General features: G+C 35.0%; 1 protein-coding gene across 5 annotated transcripts in view; it reads right to left on the bottom strand.

The window, feature by feature from the left end:
- LOC143234097 (enteropeptidase-like) overlaps positions 1–25,455 on the bottom strand; it is a 56,486-nt gene that overhangs the window by 10,852 nt on the left and 20,179 nt on the right. For 3 of the 5 annotated variants that reach the window (XM_076471161.1, XM_076471160.1, XM_076471157.1), the window contains exons 1-4: positions 14,382–14,752; positions 8,775–8,988; positions 4,076–4,114; positions 1,694–1,806 (exon numbers count right to left, since the gene is read on the bottom strand). In XM_076471161.1, the coding sequence (XP_076327276.1) occupies positions 1,694–1,806; positions 4,076–4,114; positions 8,775–8,988; positions 14,382–14,519 (504 nt within the window). In that variant the 5' untranslated portion in view covers positions 14,520–14,752. Of the gene's footprint in view, positions 1–1,693; positions 1,807–4,075; positions 4,115–8,774; positions 8,989–14,381; positions 14,753–25,455 lie in introns of those variants that run through there. The other 2 variants (XM_076471158.1, XM_076471159.1) reach the window with 2 other exon arrangements.

Raw genomic sequence — 25,455 nt, 5'->3', positions numbered from 1 at the left:
CAATGATACACCGAATATCTTTTGTAGATACAATGATACACCGAATATCTTTTGTAGATACAATGATACACAGAATATCTTTTGTAGATACAATGATACACCGAATATCTTTTGTAGATACAATGATACACCGAATATCTTTTGTAGATACAATGATACACCGAATATCTTTTGTAGATACAATGATACACAGAATATCTTTTGTAGATACAATGATACACCGAATATCTTTTGTAGATACAATGATACACCGAATATCTTTTGTAGATACAATGATACACAGAATATCTTTTGTAGATACAATGATACACCGAATATCTTTTGTAGATACAATGATACACCGAATATCTTTTGTAGATACAATGACCCACCGAATATTTAGCACTTTTGGAAGGATATATGAAAGCTCTTTCCAATGCAAATAAGCCTGGCATGGCCAAATGGTTAAGACGGTCGACTCGCAGTCTGAAGGTTGCGGATTCGAATTCCCATCACACTAAACATGCTTGCCATATCAGCCTTGAGGGCGTTATAATATGACGATCAATCCCACTGTTTGTTGGTAAAAGAGTAGCCCAAGAGTTGTCGGTGGGTGGTGATGACTAACTGCCTTTCCTCTAATCTTACACTGTCAACTTAGGGACGACTATCGTAGATAGCCCACGTGTAGCTTTGCGTAACATTTAAAAACAAACAAACTAACGCAAATATTTCTCAGCGGAGCAACAATAAGTTTAAGAAATTGCAACTCTAAAACCCGAGGCTCGATTGTTTGCGGTATACACAGCAGAGAGCCTAATGTGGATTTGCTATGAAACAAACAAACCCAAATACAAAATATTCATACATTCAGATTATAATAACTGAGATCAGTTAGGGGATTCAAAATTTCAGAAGGTGGTTATTCCCTGTATTTATTGTTTGTTTGATTTTGAATTTCGCGCAAAGCTACAACAGGGCTATCTGTGCAAGCCGTCCCCAATTTAGCAGTGTAAGTATAGAGGGAAGTCAGCTAGTCATCACCATCCACCGCCAACTCTTGGGCTTCTTTTTTTATTAATGTTTAGTGGGATTGACCGTCACTTTATAACGCCCCCACGGCTGAAAGGGCGAGTATGTTTGGTGCGACAGGGAATCTAACCCGCGATCCTCATATTGCGAGTCGAGCGCCATAACTACATGGCCATGCCAGGCCCTGCATATGCATCCTTGAATGGAACGTTATATAAATTATAAGATACTGTTATAGGTACTCGCTGAAAGGGCGAACATGTTTGGTGTGACGCGGACTCAAACCCGCGATCTTCATATTACGAGTTTAGCTCCCTAACCATCTGGTTATGGTAGGACTTCCCTGTATTTAATGGCATTGGAAAAAATTAAAAAATCGAATTACAAGTGAAAATCCCTAATATAAATGGTAAGTGGTAAAAACTGTTCGTGTGTCAGGCAACAGTATACAACGTAAAGAAAAAAGGACCTCCGTTTGGAAGGTCTCCGTTTGGAAAGTATAACGACATGATGCTGTTCCAAAATCATAGTAATATGACGCACTCAACTTCTGAAACACAATACTATACAACTTAGTTTTTATTAAGGGAGAACCAACAGAGCTTTAAAAAAATCATATCAGTGTTCAACATCTCAGATTTATTTACTATGTTTGCGTAGCGAGAAAAGAAATAAAACGTACCGACTTGATCACCTCTGCTGCCAGGCTTACAAAAGCTTCACTTTTGTGATTATTCATGACTTTGTTATAGACACGGTTGATCACTCTGAACTCTCCTTTAACTGCCCAGAAACCTAATAATAGAAGTAAAATTCTAAATTTTGTATAGGAGTTTGTAATTATTCTTATAACTAGGAAAGGTAACTACATAAAAGAACTATTTTGCAGTCTGCCCATGCGTATTAATTGGTATTTGTAGTAAATACAACAAATAAGACAAACTGTACTTTTGATTTATTTTTTTTTATTTTCAATATACTCGAATTGTTTGTTTGTATCATTTTTGAAATTTTGCGCAAAGCTACACGAGGACTATCTCCGCTAGCCGTCCCTAATTTAGCAGTGTAAGACTAGAGGGAAGGCAGCTGGTCTTCAGCACCCACCGCCAACTCTTTGGGCTATTCTTTCATCAACTACTAATTGAATTGATCGTTATATTATAACGCCCCCACGGCTAAAGGGCGAGCACGTTTGGTGTGACGGGGATTCGAACCCGCGACCCTCAAATTATAAATCTAACGTCTTATCCCACCTGGCCATGCCGGGCCTCCACAGAGTGTTACTTTAAATTTTCATAATCACCATTGAGGCAATGGTTCTTATTTGCTCGGAAATTTAAGCCAATGATTTTAGTAAAGTATCAGTGAGTTAATGTAGAAGTTAGAGCCTAAAGTGACTTAACTTATTTTTGAATTGTTTTTGTTTAGCACCTCTTTTCTTGTTTTGTAGTTTAATTTATATGGGAGAGAATACGTTCTAGCAATAGCAGTGTTTTTAAACATACTCTACATTGTACCTTTTGTTAGTTGTATATACAGACAAATCATCTGTCTGGGGTTTTATTCTATTGGAGTGTAGTGTTTTGTATTTTGTTTATTGTAATTAAATATTTGTTATTTGTGTTGTCTCTTTTCTCATGATCAATCACAACATAAAAAAGAAATGTATCTTAAAGCCCAAGCAAAAGACTGATGTAGAGAAGAGGACTTCTATATCTTATCAGTTTACCCTCAGTATCGAACTCTTTCACTCGTTCATAATTCCTTTATCTAGAAAATAACCATTTTCAAGGTTTACACAAGTACAAAACTTGTGCTAAACAAGAGATAAAAAGGAGCACAGAAAAGTATACTCGTCAAAAAATGAGAAAAAAAACTGTAAAAATAAATACTGTGATCATGACACTAGAGATCTGGTATGGCCAGGTGGGTTAAGGCGTTCGACTCGTAATCTGAGGGTTTGCGGGTTTGAATCCCCGTCACACTAAACATGCTCGCCATTTCAACCGTGTGGGCCTTATAATATGACAGTCAATTCCACTATTCGTTGGTAAAAAGAGTAGCCCGAGAGTTAGCGGTGGATGGTGATGACTAGCTGCCTTCCCTCTAGTCTTACATTGCAAAATTAGTAATGGCTAGCGCAGATAGCCCTCGTGTAGATTTGCGCGAGATTCCAAAAAAACCAACATGACACCAGAACTTCTCATTACTATATTTATTTATTTATTCTGATTTCTGATGTTTAACAGAAGCTCTACTAATAATTATATTTTTGAGGAAAAAAATATTTACAGATTTAACACTGACATTTTGACTCGGCTGAGTTGCAAAAAAAGAGATTGAACACCTTCAATTAATTATTTATATCTATAAAAGAAAACATAAACAACTCAAAACAATGAATAAATGCAGTAGACGTTGGATTGTGCTTTTCCAGAAAAATTATGATGAAATACTTTGGATAAAAGTCTGTAGAAATTTTGTTCTAAGTTGAGATAGTACAAAGAAACAATAATTTTTTTTTCCAGAGGACAAGCGGTACTCACGCCACTGGTTGTTCCAGGTGAAAGTGGAGTTTATCTTTTACGAGTTTCTAAGCCTAAATATGACGATTTTATAAGATAATCGAAAAATAGATCTCTACCAACATTGTACATAAGAATTATCAAAAAGTGCTTAAGTGAGACACTCACCTTGATCATTTGTATCAAGCACGCAAAATAACTTTTGGATTGCACTGTACAAGTTATCTTTTCCATACGCAAAAGACAAAGCATTTTAAAATTGCGTATATCTGAGAATTTTTTTAATTTTTTGATAAAGTATATAGTCTACCTGTCTAAGTCAGAAGGAGATAGAAATATAGTTCTTCTGGGTACTACATCTGTAACTAACCTAGATTTTTCTTTATCTTCTAGGTTCAGGAATTATTATTTTTTCAGTAACAAAAGTAAACAAAGAACCAAATAATACAATGCTAACAGTATTTCTAGACTGATAAATTCCCTGTAATATTAAGTTTCTTTTCACTCTAAATTATTTTTAAAATGTTAATTTTACTCACCATCTTTCTCTATGTCGCTACTTGTATAGAAAGTTCCATCTATGAAAAATATAAAAAAGTTAAGTATGTATTTCTGTTGAGTGGATGTTAAATTAATAATAATTCGGAGAAATTCGAAATAAGTGTTTACTGTGTTGATGCTGAAGATCATAATAAGCCTTTGACAAGCGATGTAACACTGCTTTGATAATGAATAATTAAATACGTAAATAAATATGGTGAAAAGCCGTTTTTTTTCTGGTTTTAAACAAAAGTTTGCACAAAACGTAAACTTTGATATTCTTTTATAAATCACTTCTTAAACTAATTTTCAGAGAAATTATAGTATTTTGAAATTAATAATTTAATTTGGGATCTTAAATACGATTAAATAAATAAGCATGGCCTGGTGGTTAGGGTACTCGACACAATCTTCAGGTCGTGGGATCACTATCCCTTGCTGAAGATGCTCGCTCTTTCAGCTGTAGGCATTATAATGTGATGGCCAATCCCATTATTCATTGGCAAAGAGAAGCCTAAGAGTTGTTGGTGGGTGGTATTGATTTCTTGCCTTCTCTATGGTCTATCATTTGAAAATTAAAAACGACTGCAAGAAATAACCCAGAAGCAGCTTTCGGTAAAATTCAACAACTACAAAATATGCATTCTACTATTAAGTACACTTTACATTCGCGGATGGCAATTAATAAGAATCTTTCACATTATAAGAATATTTATTTCTCTTCTTACCTTAAGAGAGTCAGTTAAAATGTTTTTATCCCACATTTCTTTTCATACTTTAACGAGTCAAAGTCGTTCATTTCTAGATGCTACGATTATGAATAAACTAATCGAACCAGATGTCTATTGTTAGGCTTACAAATACAACGTAAAAGATAACAACACACACGGTAAATGAGATGAGTATCAATCACTACACTTAGTACAATTATGCAAGTTAATGAGTTGAAGTATGAATAACACATTACAGATGACACAAATACTGAACCATTTAATTGTTATTACACTTAGTAAACTATGTGTTAGGTCTATCTGATGTTCCTAGATGTCGCTTAACGTGACTTATATATATATGTTAAAAGAAATATTCATACTCATAGGTACAAGGAACTAGCGGTTTTGTTTGAATTTCGCGCAAAACTACACAAGGGCTATCTGCGCTAGCCGTCCCTAATTTAGCAGTGTAAGACTAGAGAGAAGGAAGCTAGTCATCACCACCCACCGCCAATTCTTGGGCTACTATTTACCAACGAATAGTGGGATTGACTATAACATTATAACTACCCCACGAAGGAAAGGGCGAGCATGTTTGGTGTGACGGGGATTAGGACCCGCAACCCTCGGATTACGAGTCGAGCGCCTTAACCACCTGACCATGCGGGGCCTAAACGTTGAGCTAATCATTTTATTCTATGACAATAGTTACTGATGTCTAAAACAGTAGTTATCTTAATTTTGACTTGTAATAGTTTATGAAGCATGTCGGGTCTACATTCAGTATTAGGACGTTGAATTTGTGTGAATCGTTTATTACAATTGGCGGGTCTATAATCCGAATTAACCGGCCATTATAAAAGAACACGATAATCAATAAATTGTTAACAAATCTAAAAATATATGAAACTTAGGTATATGGATAATTGGACAGCAAGAGCAGTCAAGTAATACTTGATAATTGAGATTAAAACAATTCTGTCATAGTCACAACTTAATACTATCGAATAGTTGATAAACTTTAAAGAAAACTCCTTCATATTTTTTAATTTAATGATTTTGTCACTTTACAGTGAAAAATGTTGCTACAAACATGCTCTTCGATAACTATTTCTTTGTTTGTGCTAGAGCAAAGCCACATTGGGCTATCTGCTGTGCTAACCGCGGTGAATCGAACCCTGTATTTCAGCAATGTAAGTTTGTACACTAACCGATGTACCAATAGGGGAACTCTTAAAATAATTAAGTATTTGATAACGTAAAAGCTAAAATACTGCAAAGTTCAAGCTTATTGAACAGTTTAAAAGTTGCACACGAAGTTCAGTAATTTATTGGTATCTAAACAAACGCTACTAGACAAAAATAAATAAACATTGTTTACACTCGAAATGCCAATTTATAAAGCATGATTACTTTGTCAGTCGGTCAACTTATTACTCAGGACAGTAAATACTTAGATATCTATCTATCTATCTGTATGTATTTATGTATGTATGTGTATGTGTGTGTATGTTTTTGCCCAACTTTGAAGTCGTAGAGCAAAAATCAAGCGAAAGTAATTCTTGTTCATGCTGCTTTGGGGTTTGCGAAACTTACTCTGAGTGGAGTTGAAACAGCAGACAATTAAGACACCTTGTAGACGATAAACGTTGGATAAACCAACCAACCAATGACAGGCTACTCAATATTCAGCTTATAAATGTCATCGTGAGAATTTCTACGTTTATTTTTGGACAGCCTAACACCTGTTTCAATAGCCTGATCCATCAGAAATTCATAGGCACTTTATCTAGCGATTCGACCAGTAAAGTTTCCTATAGAATAGACTGAATACTTGTTTCATTCTCCAGCTAGCTTGAGGTGTGAGATTATTGAAATCAAACGTTGTTGGCACAACTTGTGGACAGATGGTCGGCTTTTGACGAATGACCATTTTCTTCGTGGATTCTCATAGGCTATAAGATGCCTCATTTTACCACCGAGGCTGGGGTACCGCTTGTAGCAGGTCTCTTTCTGGATTATTTTATGCCCCAAGTTAGTCTATTTTAGTTGTGAACAAGTATTAGGTATATATACTCACCTTGGAAGTTCTAGACCTCCAATCAGAACACATCTTTATCATCATGGTGTACGAGTATTTGGCGTCAGAAAACACTGTCATATACCTTCTTAAAAGCGATTAATTGTTGGTGGCAACACATTACCTAGGGAATCTAAACAAGGCATAAGGTACCTTTGCCACGTACCGTTTCACCGAGACTTTACATCAAATATGGTGGTCACGTGACTTCCTAATTCAAATATTCAAAATCGTTTTAATGTAACGCATTGAATCTTCTGTAAGCTCGACGTACAGCTGTTGGAAACCTTCAGTTTATGCATCGTATCGTAATACATAGAAAGATATCTGAACATTTAGGCTTGAATAAACAGATACAAACCTTCTGGAGCATATTTGGTCACTCCAGCTTAAGTGAAATATCAAGGATTTATCAAGATTAGAACGAGATCTTGGATCATGCGTTTGTCTTGGATCTGATGCGTTCGTCAGTACGATGAAGAGCAGAATGATACCTCCCCTTTCACATTGCATTGAGAAACAAGATTGTTGGCTGTTCATTATTCTGTTAACATGCAAGTAGACGTGGCGCATATTGTTCGTCTCTAGATCATGTTAAAGTCAAGAATTTCGATCTTGCAATATTTTCTTCCGTTATAAACGTTTGAAACTCGATAACAAATCATAAGCTTCAAGGTGAGATACTGGAAAGCAGTACTATCACTTTATTTATCAACTGTTTATTGTTTGTTAAGTACAAGGCTACACATTGGGATATCTATATTCTGTCACCGCAGGTCCTAAAACCTAATTTTTATCGTTAATAGCCCTTGGATCGAGCAACCAAGAGGTATTCGGCCACTGATGAGCTTCTTGTGGACAAATAAAACTGTTCAACCAGTGTCTAAAACGTCTTCTAAACAGTTAAGCTGAAATATTCATTTAGACGTAATTACTATAAAGGCTGGTAAACCTCAAACTAGTTAATTAGAATATAATTTAATCTCTTTCTTACCGTATTTACCCAACTGGGGTGTTTTGTTTTTTTTTTTTACCTTTCGCGCAAAGCTACACGAGGACTATTTGCATTAGCAGAGTAATACTAAAGGGAAGGCAGCTAGTTATCATCACCCACCGACAACTCTTGGATTACTTTTTACCAACGAATAGTGGGATTTTTACCGTCACAACATAAAGCTCTCACGTATGAAAGGGAGAGCATGTTTAGCGTGACGAAGATTCGAAACCACGACCCTCAGGTTACGCGAATCGAGCACCTTAACCACCTGGCCATGCCAAGCTGCAACTGTAGAATAAAGATGTTTAACATCTAGCACTGTTATGTTTCAATGTAATTACTTTTTTCTAAAATACTGAGAAAAAGCCAACAACTCTAACATTGCTATAACTCTCGACACTTTGTCAAATGTTACTGATCTAGATATTTTTATAAACTATAAGGTTTTGACTAGAAATAACAAAGAAAATCTATATTCATATATTACTAATAACAAGTGTAATAAGATGATTATTGTTTTAATCATGGACAATTTAGGATAAAAAGATGCGGAAAAATCATTAATTTTAAAAAGAAAGTAGAAATAATTAGCATTTAGAAACAGTAGAAGCCAGTGTAGTTTGTTACGATTTTGAATTTCTACAGTTTGTTACAATTTCTAATACTTGCACTTGAACTGTGCATCATTTTGAAAATTAGACGCTTCGTACTTTAACCAATAACGCTTACTTTATTTGAAAATGCACAACAAAACATCTATTATATAACAGAAAAATCATCTACCTGTTTTTGTATTATTACTAAGTTACGTCAAGGTGATTTATAAGAATGCCCTCATCTTGTTTACTGGAAAAAATAAAATAGATTTTTTAGGTAAGTTTCAAGTAAGAAATAAAAGGGGAACTTACCAGTTATGTAAATAGTCATTGCAATACCAAACATAAGGATGACCAAAACGATGAAAAGAGCAAAGAACAGTTTCCAGAACTTGAGGAAGGTGCATTTCTTTAATGTAGCATATGCAGGAATGTTATGATCGTCGAAATGTTTCAAGGAACTTGTATGTATGTATGAAGAAATGGTCAGTTCAATTTCCGAGTTGTAGTATGACGGGTTGTCCACCTAAAAATATACTGAAATGATTAATATGAACGTCCAGTTAAGGTTTGTTTGTTTTGGAATTTCGCGCAAAGCTACTCGAGGGCTATCTGCGCTAGCCGTCCCAAATTTAGCAGTGTAAGACTAGAAGGAAGGCAGCTAGTCATCACCCCCCACATCAACTCTTGAGCTACTCTTTTACCAACGAATAGTAGGATTGACCGTAATATTATAACGCCCCCAAGGCTGAAAGGGCGAGCATGTTTGGTGCGATCGAGATTCAAACCTGCGACCCTCAGATTACGAGTCAAACGCCTTAACCCACCTGGCCATTTCGGGCCCATCCAGTTAAGTAGTTCAGAGCAATTGGTCAATAACAAAATGATTTATATATTGAGTCAAAATTTAACCATTCATATTGTATTACCCGTAAGCCAAGAATGACGAAGCACTCTCTGTTGATCGGTAATATTCCACGTTTGGTTTCATCAAAAGAATGGAGAAATGAACTCAGTTTAGAAATTAAATCATATAATTATTTATAAAGTTATCCCATAGAAAGTCTTATGGCAGTTTTATGTTTACCAATAATATTTCTATAATTGCTTTTACTAAATATTTTCGGAGTTATTGAACAATATGTTTTTAATATGTAATATATTTTAGGTTATTAGAAAGGACCTCGCTGTCGAGTTTTTGTCTTAAAATAAAACTACTTAAATTGGCTGAATTACAAATCAGATGAATAGCTAAGGGGTCAACAAGGGGCCTGGGCCCCTGATCCTGAACAATTTAGGCATATTGATCAAATTGTTTTTCATCTCTTGTGCATAATAAACTCGTTTTGTATAATTTAATAGAAATTTAATAAAACTTCTGTTAACACTACTGCCTTTGATTTGATTTGTTTTAACCATTTTATTACAAATTTAGACCAGTTTCAGCTTTTTAATTTATTGAACCCACTTAAAAATTTCAACTTTTCCTCGAGTAGAAAACTGTTACAAATCGAAATCCTGAATTTCCGAAAAGTGATGACAAAAGTTACAGGCAATGACCTTGCCACTTTTATTAATGTATCCAATTAGTTTTACATACGTGTAAGCCTTTGTGTTTGTGTGTGTTTCTTATACCAAAGCCACATTGGGCTATCTGCGGAGGTCACCGAGGGGAATCGAACCTCTGATTTTAGCATTGTAAATCCGAAGACTTACCGCTGTACCAAGCGGGGGACTTTAAGCTTTTGTACAAGCTCAGCCGCTGTTCACAGAAGCAAGGTTCTGTAGATATACATTTTTCATTTTCTTTTACCTTTAGAATGTAAAAGCTACACGCATTTGTATTATAAACAATCAAAGTTGAGTGTTTGCTCCCTTTACGATGGAAATGTTATGTCTGTTTGTTTGTTTCTGAATTTCGCGCAAAGCTACTCGAGGGCTATCTGCGCTAGCCATCCCTAATTTAGCAGTGTAAGACTAGAGGGAAGGCATCTAGTCATCACCACCCACCGCCAACTCTTGGGCTACTCTTTCACCAACGAATAGTGGGATTGACCGTCACATTATAACGCCCCTACGGCTGGGAGGGCGAGGATGTTTGGTGCGACTAGGATTCGAACCCGCGATCCTCGGATTACGAGTCGAACGCCTTAACACGCTTGGCCATGCCGGGCCTAAGGTTATGTCTCATTTGTAGTATTACCTTTGTAGAAGTCATGTTGTTCATGCTACTTCTATAGAATAAGAAAAAAGTATTTATTATAGTGTGCTCTGTTTTAATAGTACGGCAAAAACTGTGTAATGCCGTTTTCTAATTACGACCGAAAAATTAGCCTTATGCAGTCTTTTGGTTTCGGAATACTAATCTAAATTTATAATTCAGGTTAAGTATATCTTGGTTTAAACATCAACAAGAATAACTTTTATTTAATTTTTATATTAAATATTTGCGTATAATAAATATTTCAACACGGGTAATAAGTTTCACAATATTGTAATAGTAGTGTTTTGTAGATCAATCACGTATCTACATTTTCGTAACTATAACAGGCTCCCTTTGTCACTGTCGAGAACCCTTATATGCTTCTGTTTTAGCAATGCTGAACAATATACATCATCTCTTACCAACACGTCTATCACCTGATTGTTCTTAGGCCAATTATGAGGTTTATATTCAGTGCTCAACGTCCACGTTGATTTCTTTGAAATGTTCATTTTTATTCTTCATTTTTATAACTTCGGGGATATAACAGCAAAATAGTTTAATTCGGAAGTTGTAGCCAACAGTAAAATTAGTTTTACCAAGTAAAATTTCTGCCAAGCCTTGCGTTAAGCACGCGTGTTACGCCTAATGCTTAAATTAGACTACAAAGTTATAGTCAGTGCTTAATAATTTTTAAATTGGTAAATAAATGTTAATTAATAAATAATCTTTTGTTTTTTAACACACGTGTCACCTTCTTAGTCTTAAAACATAAAGAAATAAGTATTTATTACCACCAAATATCTTTTATTCTTTGTACAGTCGAAAGAGTTGAAAATTTGTGTTGAAATGTGCGTACTAAGTTTTTTTACACCTACTATATGAAAAGACTCCAGAGAGCTGCTATTCAAGGATGTACACGTACTTTTCTTTACGATAACGTCTGATTTTGCAGCATAGTTTTTATTAAGTATGTGGTTATTAGACAATTACTTCGAGTTCGAGACTGATAAAATAAATGAAAAGTAGGTTCATTTTGAAAGTATAAACAAGTTCGTTTCAGGTAAATTCTATAATTTTCGTTAATCATTCAACAGTGGTTTCCCATCATTTTTGAAGAGTTTTTTTTTTTTTTTTACTAGTATATAGATAAAATGGCTAATCTGGGAGAGAAAGAAATTCAAAATAGAGATTAAACTTTGCTTTGAAGTAATTCCAAAACTGAACAAATTGTACGAAAAAACTTTGTTAATATTATATTTTTATGTACGTGTTTCTTTTGTGTATCTGCTTTTAAATACATCGATTTTACTTTAATACACTTTCGCCTGGTAACCTGTGCCAAATGGACAGCTTGAAAACTGCTTCGTGTATTGCTAATCGATTGTTCAAATCACTGCATACGCATTATATATAAATACGAACGTCTACCTTCGAACGGTTTATATAACTAGGTTGTTCAATACTTAAGCACCTTACATAACAAAGTTAACTAGTTGTAAAAAATGAACTCGTATTCATACGAAATTTGAAAGTTAGCTTATATATTTATGATACGTTTAGTCAGTAGAAGTGTGAGACAATATTTTGCCATCCAGTCTGAGTATCTGCAACACGAGTGATTGTTTTGTTAAGCTACTTAGTATTTACATTTTGAACGAAACATTTTGCAACACTTGTGCTTAATGACAAGATCAGATACCCCAAACTTCAGGCACAGCCAGCATCCCTAATTTAAGAACTTTTGAACAGAAGGAAGGCAGCCAATCAGCAGCACCCTTCGTTGATTATTCTTAACAATATCGAGCATAATCGATGGCGTTTTGCAGCTCGAATCTTGGACCTTTCAATTGGCAACTTATCGTCAGGTAGTAATAAATAAAGATGTAATAAAGAAACAGAAATATTTCTATTAAATAGAAATTTCATAATAGAATTAGTGAAGACAAAGATGCTTTGTTTTGTTTGTTTTATTAAAATGTAGTGATGACGTTTTTTTTCTCATTAATTAAACATGAAAATTCAATTGCCTTGTACATCAGTATTTGTGGGTAACTAGCATGAATATTGACGTACTCAGCGAAGCGAAGCTTAAGACCTCTGCGTTGTCCTCAAATATAACCGTATATCTTAGATACACTTCAGTAAATTTCAAGGTCAGTCAATTTCTCATACATTCAAATCGATATTTTATTTTGTTTAAGTTTATATAAACATATGTACAAAATCACAAGTTCTTCTAAAATAGTTTACTGATATGTAATATTTTAAAGCATACTGGACAAGTTTTCTGATTTTTTGTCACTTTCTTCAATACACCGCGAGTAGGATGAAAAAAAGAAAAAGAATCGATGGAAAATATTTTCAAATTTTAGTTCTTTTGTAGATATATTTATGGATTCTGTTGCGATGGTTTCATTTTCATCACGTGAATTTTTTTATCACAAAGTAATGCTCTCCGATCAAGTAAATATGTGATCTTTGTTTTTTGAATTTCGCGCAGAGCTACACGAGGGCAATCTGCGCTAGCCGTACCTAATTTAGCAGTGTAAGACTAGAAGGAAGGCAGCTAGTCATTGTCGTCAACCGCCAACTGTTGGGCTACTCTTTTACCAACGAATAGTGGAATTGATCGTAACATAATAATGTCCCCACGGCTGAAAAAACGAGCATGTTCGGTGCAACGGGGAATCGAATTCGCGACCGTCAGATTAAGAGTAGGGCGCCTTAACCACTTGGCCATGAAATATATATATATATAAAATACAAAGGTCCACAGCTTATAGTTTGCGTTTACATAAATATTTAATTATTAAGAATGAAACTCATTTTCCTACACTTATTAATTCTCTGTTAATATTGTAGTTTCATCATTATTCGTTGCTTTAAATATTAACAAAACTTAAGTGGCAAAACATAATTTTTTATAAAATTATCCTATATAAACTTTTATGGTAGTTTTCAGCTTGTAATTAATACTCCTATAAATGCTTTTACCAAGTATTTTCGGAGCTATAAAACAAAATTATTTATGAGTAATCTATTCTAGGTAATTAGAATGACCTCGCTGTTGGGTTTTCGTCTTAAACAAAATTACTTTAATTGGCTGAATTACAGATCTTGAATTTCCAAAAAGTGATGACACGAGTTACAAGCAATGTCCTTGTCACTTTTAGCAATATATCCAATTAGTTTTACATACATGTAAGCCTTTGTGCAAGCTCAGCCGCTCTTCACAGAAGCAAGGTTCTGTAGATATACGTTTTTCATTTTCTTTTACCTTTAGAATGTAAAAGCGAAACGCATTTGTTTTATAAACAATCAAGGTCATGATTCGTTGGGTGTTTGCTCCCTTTACAATGGCAAGGTTATGTCTCGTTTGTTGTATTACTTTTGTCACGTCGTTCATGCTACTTCTATAGAATAAGAAAAAAATATAGTGCTCTGTTTTTAATAGTACAGCAATAAACTGTGTAATGCCGTCTTGTGATTGTGACCGAAATATAAGCTTCGTAACTTCATACCGCATTATGTATATTTATGATACCAAGAAAAATGCACAGTTAAAAAAACTAGATAAAAGTGCAGTTAAAGAAATATTTCGAGTTCCCAAACATGTATTAGCTTTATGTAACGTTTTATAACCGGTCGAAGATGTATTAATTTGGTCTATTGTTATTTTTTGGTTATCAGAGTAAGATATAATCTGAACTTACCCCATCTCTGTAAAGCTCTTCTGGATTTCTTATACTGAGAGATGGGTGTTGAATACTTGTAGATATGGCATAAGCATTTCTCTCCGATGTAGACGTGGGGAACGATTGTATAGGAGATCTATTTTGATTTTTTCCCATGACTTTTGAAATATACCTGTGAAGGATAAAATAAAACCTTTTTTTTTAATTTTATGATAAACACTTTTACGACATTTTTTCTTATCTTGCAACTAAATTATTATTATTTTCACTAAAGTGAGTTTCGATAAGCTAGTATTAATTAAGTTATAAGAATATCAATATGTATTAAGTTGAAGTATCTCTTATAATCTTATTAAGTTTAGACTTCTAACAGTTTCTGCCGTCGATTGATCAACTGATGCGATACACTGGTGTAAATGCACATATCGTTACGTAATAGCGAGATGTCAACCAATAAAAATGGACGCACCTGATTCATCGGCCAATCACCAGGAACAGTAAGCACTCACGTGTATGTAACATAGCGATGCATGTTGTCGGTTGTTAAGGAAAAAAACAGTTTAAAAATAAGTGCAGTAATAATGCATAGAGTGTTTGAACAATAAGGTATATAAGAATAAGAGTAATTATTATTGTGACATTCAATGCAGAACAATAATAATTTTTAACAAATCTTTTTTTTTCTTTAGTGGCCCTGTACGTGTTTTGAAATAAAATGTAATAATATCTCTTTCGCACTCCCAGTGTGCTGAACGTAACTGCCAAAGAGACCTTCACGCACAAATTCAAACTTCTTCATGTCGGCTGGGCATATTTTCAAGGAAAATTAGGATTGAGTACAATGAATATAACCTTATATATAATAAAAAATTCATTTTGGTGCTAAACATATATGTTGTTGAAACTTAAGTGGCTATATAGTTTAAAATATGTGATGCAAAAGCACAATAACTACAGGTGCTTTTTTCCACATCTTTCTAAATATGCCCATTATGGATTCGGAACCAGACGTACATAAAAGAAACATGCCATGTCACTCTTTTTGTCTTCCATAAGTCACTGCTCAAGATGTCTTTAATTTACTAACGAGGCTCGTTGGCTTGTATGATTAGAGATAAAAAAAATTCATAAAATGTCTATATATGTACACAGTATAAGTACTTCGTAATTTAAAAATTAAACGCTAAAGTTGACAAAGCATTGAAATTATCAAGCCTAAAATTTGTGATAAAAAGTACATTAACTTCAAATGTTCCCCCCTTCCCCACATTCCTCTTAATTTGTCCATTGCTTATTTCAAAATTAACACAATTTGAAAACAACATTTCAGATATTCAGGGTGTTCGGAAAGTCACTGTGCAGTTTTGTAATCATATTTTAACAGCGTACATTCAGTCTATTTCAAGCCAGCAACTAATAGCGGTGTTTAGAAACAAAATAAGAAGGATCCAACCCTTTATTGATGCCAACGACGGTCACTTTGAACATTGTTTATAATTGTCATTCGTATTTACCTCCTGTATTCTATATTGAAACATGTCTGTTAATAAATATATAAGTGCACAGTGACTTTCCGAACACCCTGTATATATATAAAAAGAGATATTTTTGTTTTTTATGTTTTGCCTGTTTTTGGGTGGATAGTAACTGCAGATATTGAAAGCCCAGCTGCTGTGTAGTGGTAAGTATGGAGGCTTATTACACTAAAAACTAGGAGGCTTCGATACTTGGCGGACGTAGAAAAAGTTCACTGCATAGATTCGTGCTTAACAAGAAAACAGAGGATACAGAGACAACAGCAGCAAATGCATTGACACAAAATAATATTCCGCTGGATAATACGGTACCGTTTTAATCGATCAACCGTTTGGTAATACCTTCTGCTTTTATGTACTAAACTTCATTGCGAATAACTTAAATAAATAGCTTTTATATTTCATAATAAAAACAAACAAAACAATCCGCTCAACATTTACGCCCTTGTGTGGAAAGGTAAGATTATTCTAGTTATTAAACTTATGGGCTTTAAAGAAGAAGGATGGGTAGAAGGTCATATTCCATCTTTATTTAGTGAAGAAAAAAAAGACAAAGTGTATGTCCTTGATTGTTCAGTCTACGCAACTCCAGAATTTGAGCTGTATATTTCTTATTGTTATTAATGATATCATTTCTTGAAACAATAACGGTTCCGGCATAGCCAGGTATGTTAAGGCGTGCGACTCGTAATCTGAGGGTCGCATCCCCGTCGCACCAAACAGCCGTTGGGGCGTTATAATGTGACGATCAATCCTACTGTTTGGTAAAAGAGTAGCCCACGAGTTGGCGGCGGGTGGTGATGACTAGCTGCCTTCCCTTTAGTGTTACACTGCTTAATTAGGGACGGATAGCGCAGATAGCTCTTGTGTAGCTTTGCGCGAAATTCAAACCAAATCTGTTTGGTCTAAAAAGTGAATATTTTATTGTCGGTTCACGATGAGCGAATTCTATATTGATGTTGTTACACTTTGCTTGATGGCTAGCCTCACGCCGTTTACAAGCTTACTGTCAAATTATAACGCTCTCACGGCTGAAAGAGCGAGCATGTTTGGTGTGACAGGGATTTGAACCTGCGACCCTCGGATTACGAGTACCAGGAAATATGCATCTTAGTGCATATGCTATTAATTTATATGGATATTAAATTATCAAGGACAAATTAAAAGACGTAACAGTACTAAATTAGACTTTTTCACATTTTTATCATTACATTAAAGTTTTTTTAAGGCCACCTTATATAACGCATATCGGCATTAAAAGATTTGGATACGAATTTATGCTGTTGTTTTGAATTAAGCACAAAGCTACACAATGGACTATCTGTGCTCTGCCCACCACGGGTATCGAAACCCGGTTTTTAGCATTGTAAGTTTACAGACATACCGCTGAGCCACTGGGGGCGACGAATTTATGCATTCACACAATTCGCAACTTTGACCACACGGATTAAAATAAGAGATCAGTTCTTCTAAAAACGTTACCTAATAAATTTTTTCTAAAATTGTAATGTCTTCGAAGTATCTACTAAAATGATCTTTAGTTTAAAGGCCATAAAATTACGATACAAATGTCAAATAAACCTGTTTTCTTTACATTTATGCTTCTTGTTTAAATAACACTTGTAGGCTGTCAAAGATTTTAAATAACATCTAGAAAAATAGGAAAAAACGAAAGATCTATACGGATGAAAGAACAAACTCCATTTGCTCGATAAAGTTCATAACCTGAACCATTAATTTTCTTTGCTTTTTTGTTCCTTACCTGAAGGTTACCTTGATTAGGGCAGATTAATGTAGAAGCAGCGACAGAAGTGAAACATAATTTATTTACTTCCATAAAACCTGTAATTTGCTGACCAAGATATGGAAGACATTTCTTAGGTATAATATCTGCACGAGCAAGTCATAAATTATTTTTAGTTACTGTACACAAACTTTCGTTTGTTGGGAAACAAAGTTTGAGCGGTTTTCTATAGTTCAAAACATTCAAGGTTTTTAAAACTTGTTATAACAGTTATGTTGTGATAATATCATTTGTCCATTATATCTTAATTTGTTTTAATAATAATGTTATCCCTGATAATTTTAAAATTCAGATTAATTTATTGGAAGTAATCTACATACGTATTCAGTAAATAATGTTAATATTTTTAGTACTTATGGCAATTGTTGTGCTTCTGGCCAATAGTTTCTTACAGCGCCAATAACAACCATGTGCATGAATGCTGTCTACAAGTTGAAGAGTGTAGCGTGCAGAAACGTTAAGAGCAAGGTCATCAAGTTTTAAAACAACAACTTTTCAGTCGGGCACCGGCATGGCCAGGTGTTTAGGGCGCTTCACTCGTAATCTGAGAGTCGCGGGTTCGAATCCCTGTCACACCAAACATGCCCACCGTTTCAGCTGTTGGGATGCTATAATGTGACTTTCAATCCCACTATTCGTTTTTAAAAGAATAGCTTAGTAGTTGGCGGTGGGTGATGATGACTAGCTGCCTTCCTTCTAGTATTACACTGCTAAATTAGGGACGACTAGCGCAGATAGCTCTCGTGTAGCTTGGCATGAAATTAAAAAAAAACGAAAAAATAATTTCTCTTTCACACACACAGTTTAATAAATATTTGGCTTCAAATACTCATAAACAGCACCAGTAAAGAATGGATTGAGCTAGATTTATTCATTCAGCTCATGAATTATCTATACACCAGGTGCACTTCAACAGGATTTCTCAAAATTTTCTGTTTCAAGGATAAATAAAACATAAATTAATAGTAACAAATATTTTTATTTCTTGCTTTCGAAGTTCATATGATTTACTATGTTATATCCTACAGAGTAAAAAAAAAGTCATCTCGTGATTCATAACATGCTCACGTTTTAATGATGTCACAAAAGTACAAATTGAAACGTTAAGATTTTCTTTTGTGACGCCATTTTGGTATCTACTGGGTGACTGACGAACGACACACTATAGTAAACTAGTACGAGTGGTTAGAAGAAATTACCCCTCTAGACGGCTAAAGGATCCTTTTCGATGAAAGTAGTCATTCCAGTTTATGCTTCAGTATTTAGAGATTATATATAATCATATAAACATGTTAATAAATTTAAATTTTTGCTTAGGACTTATACCATTGTGTTTGAGAGTACACCAGAAAACAAAAATCATATTTTAGTTCTTCTTTATTATTATACAGACAATGGTAACAGTTTGTCTCCTCGATCAGTTAGTTTTCAAAATTTAATACAAAAAAAAATTAGTTTGAATTGAATGTCTCTTATATCATGTATTCATTCTTTTGAGTTGTCGCAGTGCACGTGTCAGCCAGGTGTCCAAATAACTCGTAAGTAGGAGAACATTGAAGGTAGTTTTCATCTTCTGAAATAACACCTGTCTTGTTATAGAGTAAGTTAACTGGTTCGTCCGTGATGACGAGAAACCCACTTGAAGTAAAAATGTATCTTAAGACTGCTGGTGTAGGTATTAAAATAAAGTATCAGTCGTCTTAAGATACATTTCTAACTGGTCCGTATTCCGGCATGACTTCTGTCGCAAGATGCAGGATAGCAAACAGGATGAATGTTTACTGTTTCTAAACAAACTGAAAGAAGGTATTAGTTTGTGTTGTTAAAGTAGTATTGTAATGTAATATTGTATAGTGTAATATTGTATAGTGTAATATTGTATAGTGTAATTAAATATTCTCCTTCCTTTAAATCTGATACTTTTCACGTATAGAGTAAATTTGTATGTAATGTCGTTTAAAGCGGAATATAGTTGACTCTTTTACAGAGATAAGATAATATTATTCAGTGATTTGGGTTGGTTTGTTTCGAATTTCGCGCAAAGCTACACGAGGGTTATCTGCGTTAGCCGTCCTTAATTTTGCAGTGTAAAACTAGAGGAAAGGCAGCTAGTTATAACCACCCACCGCTAACTCTTGGGCTATTCTTTTACCAACGAATAGTTGGACTGACCATAACTTATAACGCTGAAAGGGCGAGCATGTTTGGTGTGACGGGGAGTCGAACCCGCGACCCTCAGATTACGAGTCAGTGTGTTACGTATTACTAATTCGACAACCGTATTTTTTACAATAACGTCTGTTATAAATGTCAGTGTTACCAAAATCGAGAATTTAAATATCGTGAACACTGTCTTCGCGCCACGCCAGTAAATACTGTTACCACAAGATTCATTAAATGAAACCATATATTTAAAGCATCTGAAGCATGATAACAAGCGCTTGTAGGACTTGCAAGAGAAATAACAAATGTGTTCAATGGTACAAAATGATCAATGCTTACATAAAAAGTGTTTTCCATATATACATACATACATATTATATCAAGTTAAAAAACAATTGATGAGTAGATCAATAGAATAATTGAAATAAAATTTAGTTTTTAATTATTTAAATCTGTTCGTGAGGTTCTTTTAACTATAAGGTAGTAAATTACTTTAGAAAATATTTATCAGGTCATCCATCCCTTAAGTAATGTTTGATTTCAGGTTTAGAAAAAGAGAAATGATTTCAAAAGCTTTTAATGTTATTTGATCAGTAATATATGTTACATTATTATTAATTACTTCCTGCCAATGATTCACAAGCTTCTGAATGCCACTTCTATAAAATTCTTGGGGTTTGGAGGAAAATAATGTAGAGAGTGTAATTTTGACATCTTCATGTGTTCCAAACTCATTTCCATCAAGATTGTTCTGCAAACTTCGGAATAGATTATAATCAGATGGGGCAAGGTTTAGAGAATAAGGAGGATGTGGAAATTGTTCCCAGTCCAGCTCTTCAATTATTGCAGATGTGATTCTTGCTGTATGGAGCCGTGCATTATCCTGGTATAACAAAACACCTTTACGATGGATCAAAGCAGGCCTCTTTTCTCTCAGTGCACCATTCAAGCATTCTAACTGTTGACAATAGAAGTATGATGTTATCGTTACATTGAGTGGCAGCAACTCAAAGTGGATCACACCAACAATATCCTGCCAAATGCTTAGCAAGACTTTCCTAGGGTGGAGGTCCATTTTGGGCTGTTCTTTAGCCAGTTTATCTGCACTGAGCCATCGTCTGCGTCACTTTACATTTTTATAAAATATCTATTTTTTCATCTCCAGTTATCAACCTGTCCAAAAAAGGTGACTTACATTCACGAGTGTGTAGAGAAGTGCAAATGTTCATTCTTGCTCAGAGGTTAGCTTTTGCCAAATCATGGGGGACCCATTTTCCAAGTTTTGACACCTTTCCAAGCTGTTGCAGATGACGGTGAACTGCTGAATGGGTTGAATTAAGCTTCTGTGCTAGTTCTTCAACTGTTACCTCACAATCTTTATCAAGTGTAGCCAACAGCAAGTCATCATTAAACTCAACAGGACGACCTGAACATGGCGCATCACTTAAGCTGTAGTCACCTGACTTGAACTTTTGAAACCACCTTCGACATTTTCTTTCGTTCAAAGACACTGCACCATAAATACCTTGAATGTTTCGTGTAGTTTATGCTGCACTATTGCCTTTTAAAACTTTTAAAGCATTATATATGCCTAATGTGCTCCTCAGACACGTCTTCATAAGGGTTTATTTGATTAAATACCTGAAAAAGTGGAGCTGGGTTAGTTTCTTTTATTTATCTGAACATTTTTTATACACGTCCTACAACACATTTTAGTCATTACAGCCTTTTACAAAGACAGAAATGATGATGCACTTTCTGTATTAAATTTTTGGACATTACTTATGGGATGACCTTGATATAAATAAAGCATTTTATGTATATAACACAATGAGATACTACATGTTGAATAGCTAAGGTACCCATGTTTACAAATAAATAAATGTGTATATATATATATATATATGCGTGTGTGTGATTACACATGACTGATTTATGATACTTTAGTAAAACTTCCAAAAGGGTCCTAACGATCCACTCTAATGAAATAAAGATGAATGTCTAGGTCTTCAAACCTTTCTTCTGACGTTTAACTATCGTTCGTTTTTTTTGTGCGATGTCCTGGTGACAGACAATTATTCTAAAACTATTCTACACAGTGGGAGAGTTTCACAAAAACCCTAGAGTGTCAGTGTTGGCTTCATTTCTCTTAACTTGTTTTCTAAAGTCCATTAACCATGACTTTTGTTGATCATTATGAGCAGCTAAAGGCGCAGAAGACCAGATCTCTGAATAGTACAGCATGACTTCTCGTTCGCACTTGCATTTTGCGAGGTGTATGTGTGTGTGTGTTTTCTTACAGCAAAGCCACGGGCCTGGCATGGCCTAGCGCGTTAAGGCGTGCACTTCGTAAGCTGAGGGTCGCGGGTTCGCGCCCGAGTCACGCCCAAACATGCTCTCCCTCCCAGCCGTGGGGGCGTTATAATGTGACGGTCAATCCCACTTTTAGTTGGTAAAAGAGAAGCCCAAGAGTTGGTGGTGGGTGGTGATGACTAGCTGCCTTCCCTGTAGTCTTACACTGCTAAATTAGGGACGGCTAGCACAGATAGCCCTCGAGTAGCTTTGTGCGAAATTCCAAAACAAACAAACAAACAAAGCAAAGCCACACTGGGCTATCTGCTGAGTCCACCGAGTGGAATCGAATCCCTCATTTTAGCGTTGTAAATCAATAGACTTAACGCTGTACTAGCGGGGGACCTTGCGGAGGAGCTAACATGTTGATTGAAAGTGTGGCTGGATGCTTCGTTTTGATGAAGTTATAAACCGTTGACAATCAACAGTAAAAAGAAGGCACAATAGCAGGAATTTACAAAATAAAAAGTAATAATGAAAAATTACACCAGGCGGCGTATCAACTTTTAGTTTCACTTTCATCAGTTATTTAAAAAAAAAACGTTTATTTTATATTTGAAATTACAATAATGAGCAAGTCAGTGTCTTAAGTACACTAAAATGTATGAAATCATATGATGAATAATTTCGGCCACCAAATGATTCAAGTATAGATTCCTCTCTTTAGGCATAAAACAATTTTTTGCGTATTTGCTTAAATGCAACGAAATAAAGAATACATTAATTATATAATTATTACTAACTACAAACCAGTAACTATCTTATAGATCTTTCTTCGATATCGTGACGTAACAAGCTCTGTAGATTATTATTGCCATGTGACGTCAGTTCGTTCTTGGTGAGTTAGTTTTTAAAGTTTTGGTTTTTTTTACTCTTAAATTACTTTGTAAGGTTTGGATTTTAATATTGTACTCTACACTTCCCTCTATTGTGGAACGTCAGGTCTTAGGGGAGCACCTAGATGACAGGGCTTCCTTTAAGTCATCACCGCGCTAAGCCTTACATACATCCTGGTTCAAACATCAAGATGCTTCTGCTTCTGTAATTACTATTTTGGATTTCGAATATCTTTCAATAGCTTCTTTAGTCTCCTCGTATCACCATATCAACACCAACATATGCTGAGATTATCCGATTGGTCTCTGTTGACGCAATATGTGTTTTTCCTATTGCTACTGCTTCAGCTCCAGTTTTTCCAGCAACTAGTTCAATCATTGTTTATTTGTTTTTAAATTTCGGGCAAAATTATTCGAAGACTATCTGCGCCGACCGTCCCTAATTTAGCAGTGTAAGGCTATAGGGAAGACAACTAATCATCACCATTCGACGCCAACTGTTGGACTACTCTTTTACCAACGAATAGTGGGATTTACCGTAGCTTTTAAACGCCCCCACAGCTGAAAGAGCGAACATGTCTGGTGTGACGAAGATTTGATCCCACGACTCTCAAACTGCGAATCGATTTCCCTAACCAAATGGCCATGTTGAGTTTAAGATTAGATCGTAGGGGTCTAGGATTAATGGCTTTCTGTACATTTATTGATAGTAGGAGCTCTGACAAAGCAATATACTTAAAGTAATTTTTTTCTTGTTTATGAGCGCTAAGGTTGAGTTTTGTTGGAAGCGTGATGAGATTTTGTAATGTGTGAGGTTTTAACTGATATTCTGGTTGGTCTGTATCAGTTTTTTTCTTAAAGTTATGCTCTAAAATAGCATGACATGGATGCTATAGCTCATGTGAAACGCATATAAATTTCTCTAGATTTTATGCATGTAAGTAAGTTTTCACGATTTATGTGAAATTATTTGTGAGAAAACATAGAAGTTTGGTCCAGCTGCTGTGTTATGATGGTAAAAGTAACTGTGCAGCCATCCATCAGAAGAGCCATTTCTCATAATTTCTCTCTGTGATTACCTTTAGTAATCCTTTGGTATTCTTTAGTCGATATTGTTCTAACTTGTAAGGCAGTTCGTGAACGTTATATGTGTGCTATAGAATGCTGAATGGTGTATTTATGCATAATAAGTATACTTCAGTTAATATGTGGCCTATCTAAGTATGTTAGTACATACATTATATATGGTAAAGTTTGTGTCTACAGGAGCAAACGTTTCTCAAACGAATAAAACTTGCTTCGATATTACATATATACAAGAATGTACATTTAGGAATTACAGTAGTGATTAGCTTATACCATATTAAAGAGAAACATGCGTCGTGTTTTATTTAAAATATTGAGGAATGTGTTTTGTTTGGTATTTAACTGAAACATTTGTGTATGATATGCCACCTAAATTGCTAAGACAATCTATATTACAAAAAATTAGAAGCCTTTTGAACCCACTGTCTCTATTGTTGTTCATTGTGAAGAAATACTTTGTATTTTGGCAACATCATGTGCAGAAATTGGTGACTTAATCTTTGTTAGGAGAAATTACGTTTATTGATTCATTCAAACTGCTGATCTAGAAACATGTTATTTTCGCAATTGACCTATCTTTACTCTTTTCAGACAAAACTGAATGTTTTATTCCTCAGTCTTCACTAAATTAATTATCCCTGAACAATGTTTGTTTTGAATTTCGCACAAAGCTACACGAGGGCTATCTACGCTAGCCGTCCCTAATTTAGCTGTGTAAGACAAGAGGGAAGGCAGCTAATCATCACCACCCACCGCCAACTCTTGGGCTACTCTTTTACACCGAATAGTGGGATTGACCATAACATTGTAATGCCCCCACGGCTGAAAGGGCGAGCATGTTTGGTACGACTAGGATTTGAACCCGTGCCCCTAGGATTACGGGTCGAACACCTTAACACACTTAGCCATGCCGGGCCCATCTCTGAACAAGGACGTTGTTGTACAAAATTTTGTGTTAGCTACGTTTAGTAGGGTATTATGATATAATTTCTGTTTTGGATACATACACACATATTCGTTTCTCTTTTTAAATCACATATACTTTTATTTATTCATTAAGATTATATTAATTTGTGTAAGAAAGCGAGCTAGTGTGTGAACAGACAAGCTGTAAAACCTTATCAGTTGATTAAGGTAAAGAAGTTTGTTTAATTTCAGTTAAAGATTTGAGGCGTCAGTTTGCAGTTTTATCAACAACAGCCAGGACAGTTTCAGTTAACATTGAAGTGTATACGGTTGACTACTTGTACTACTACCGGTCAGTCCATTTTGATTAAATAGATGAAAGCCAAAGTCCTGTTACAGGGAGAGAGACT

Source organism: Tachypleus tridentatus, chromosome 12, assembly GCF_004210375.1.
Source record: "Tachypleus tridentatus isolate NWPU-2018 chromosome 12, ASM421037v1, whole genome shotgun sequence".
NCBI classification, from domain to species: domain Eukaryota; kingdom Metazoa; phylum Arthropoda; class Merostomata; order Xiphosura; family Limulidae; genus Tachypleus; species Tachypleus tridentatus.
This window is presented reverse-complemented; position numbering and strand designations above follow the sequence as displayed.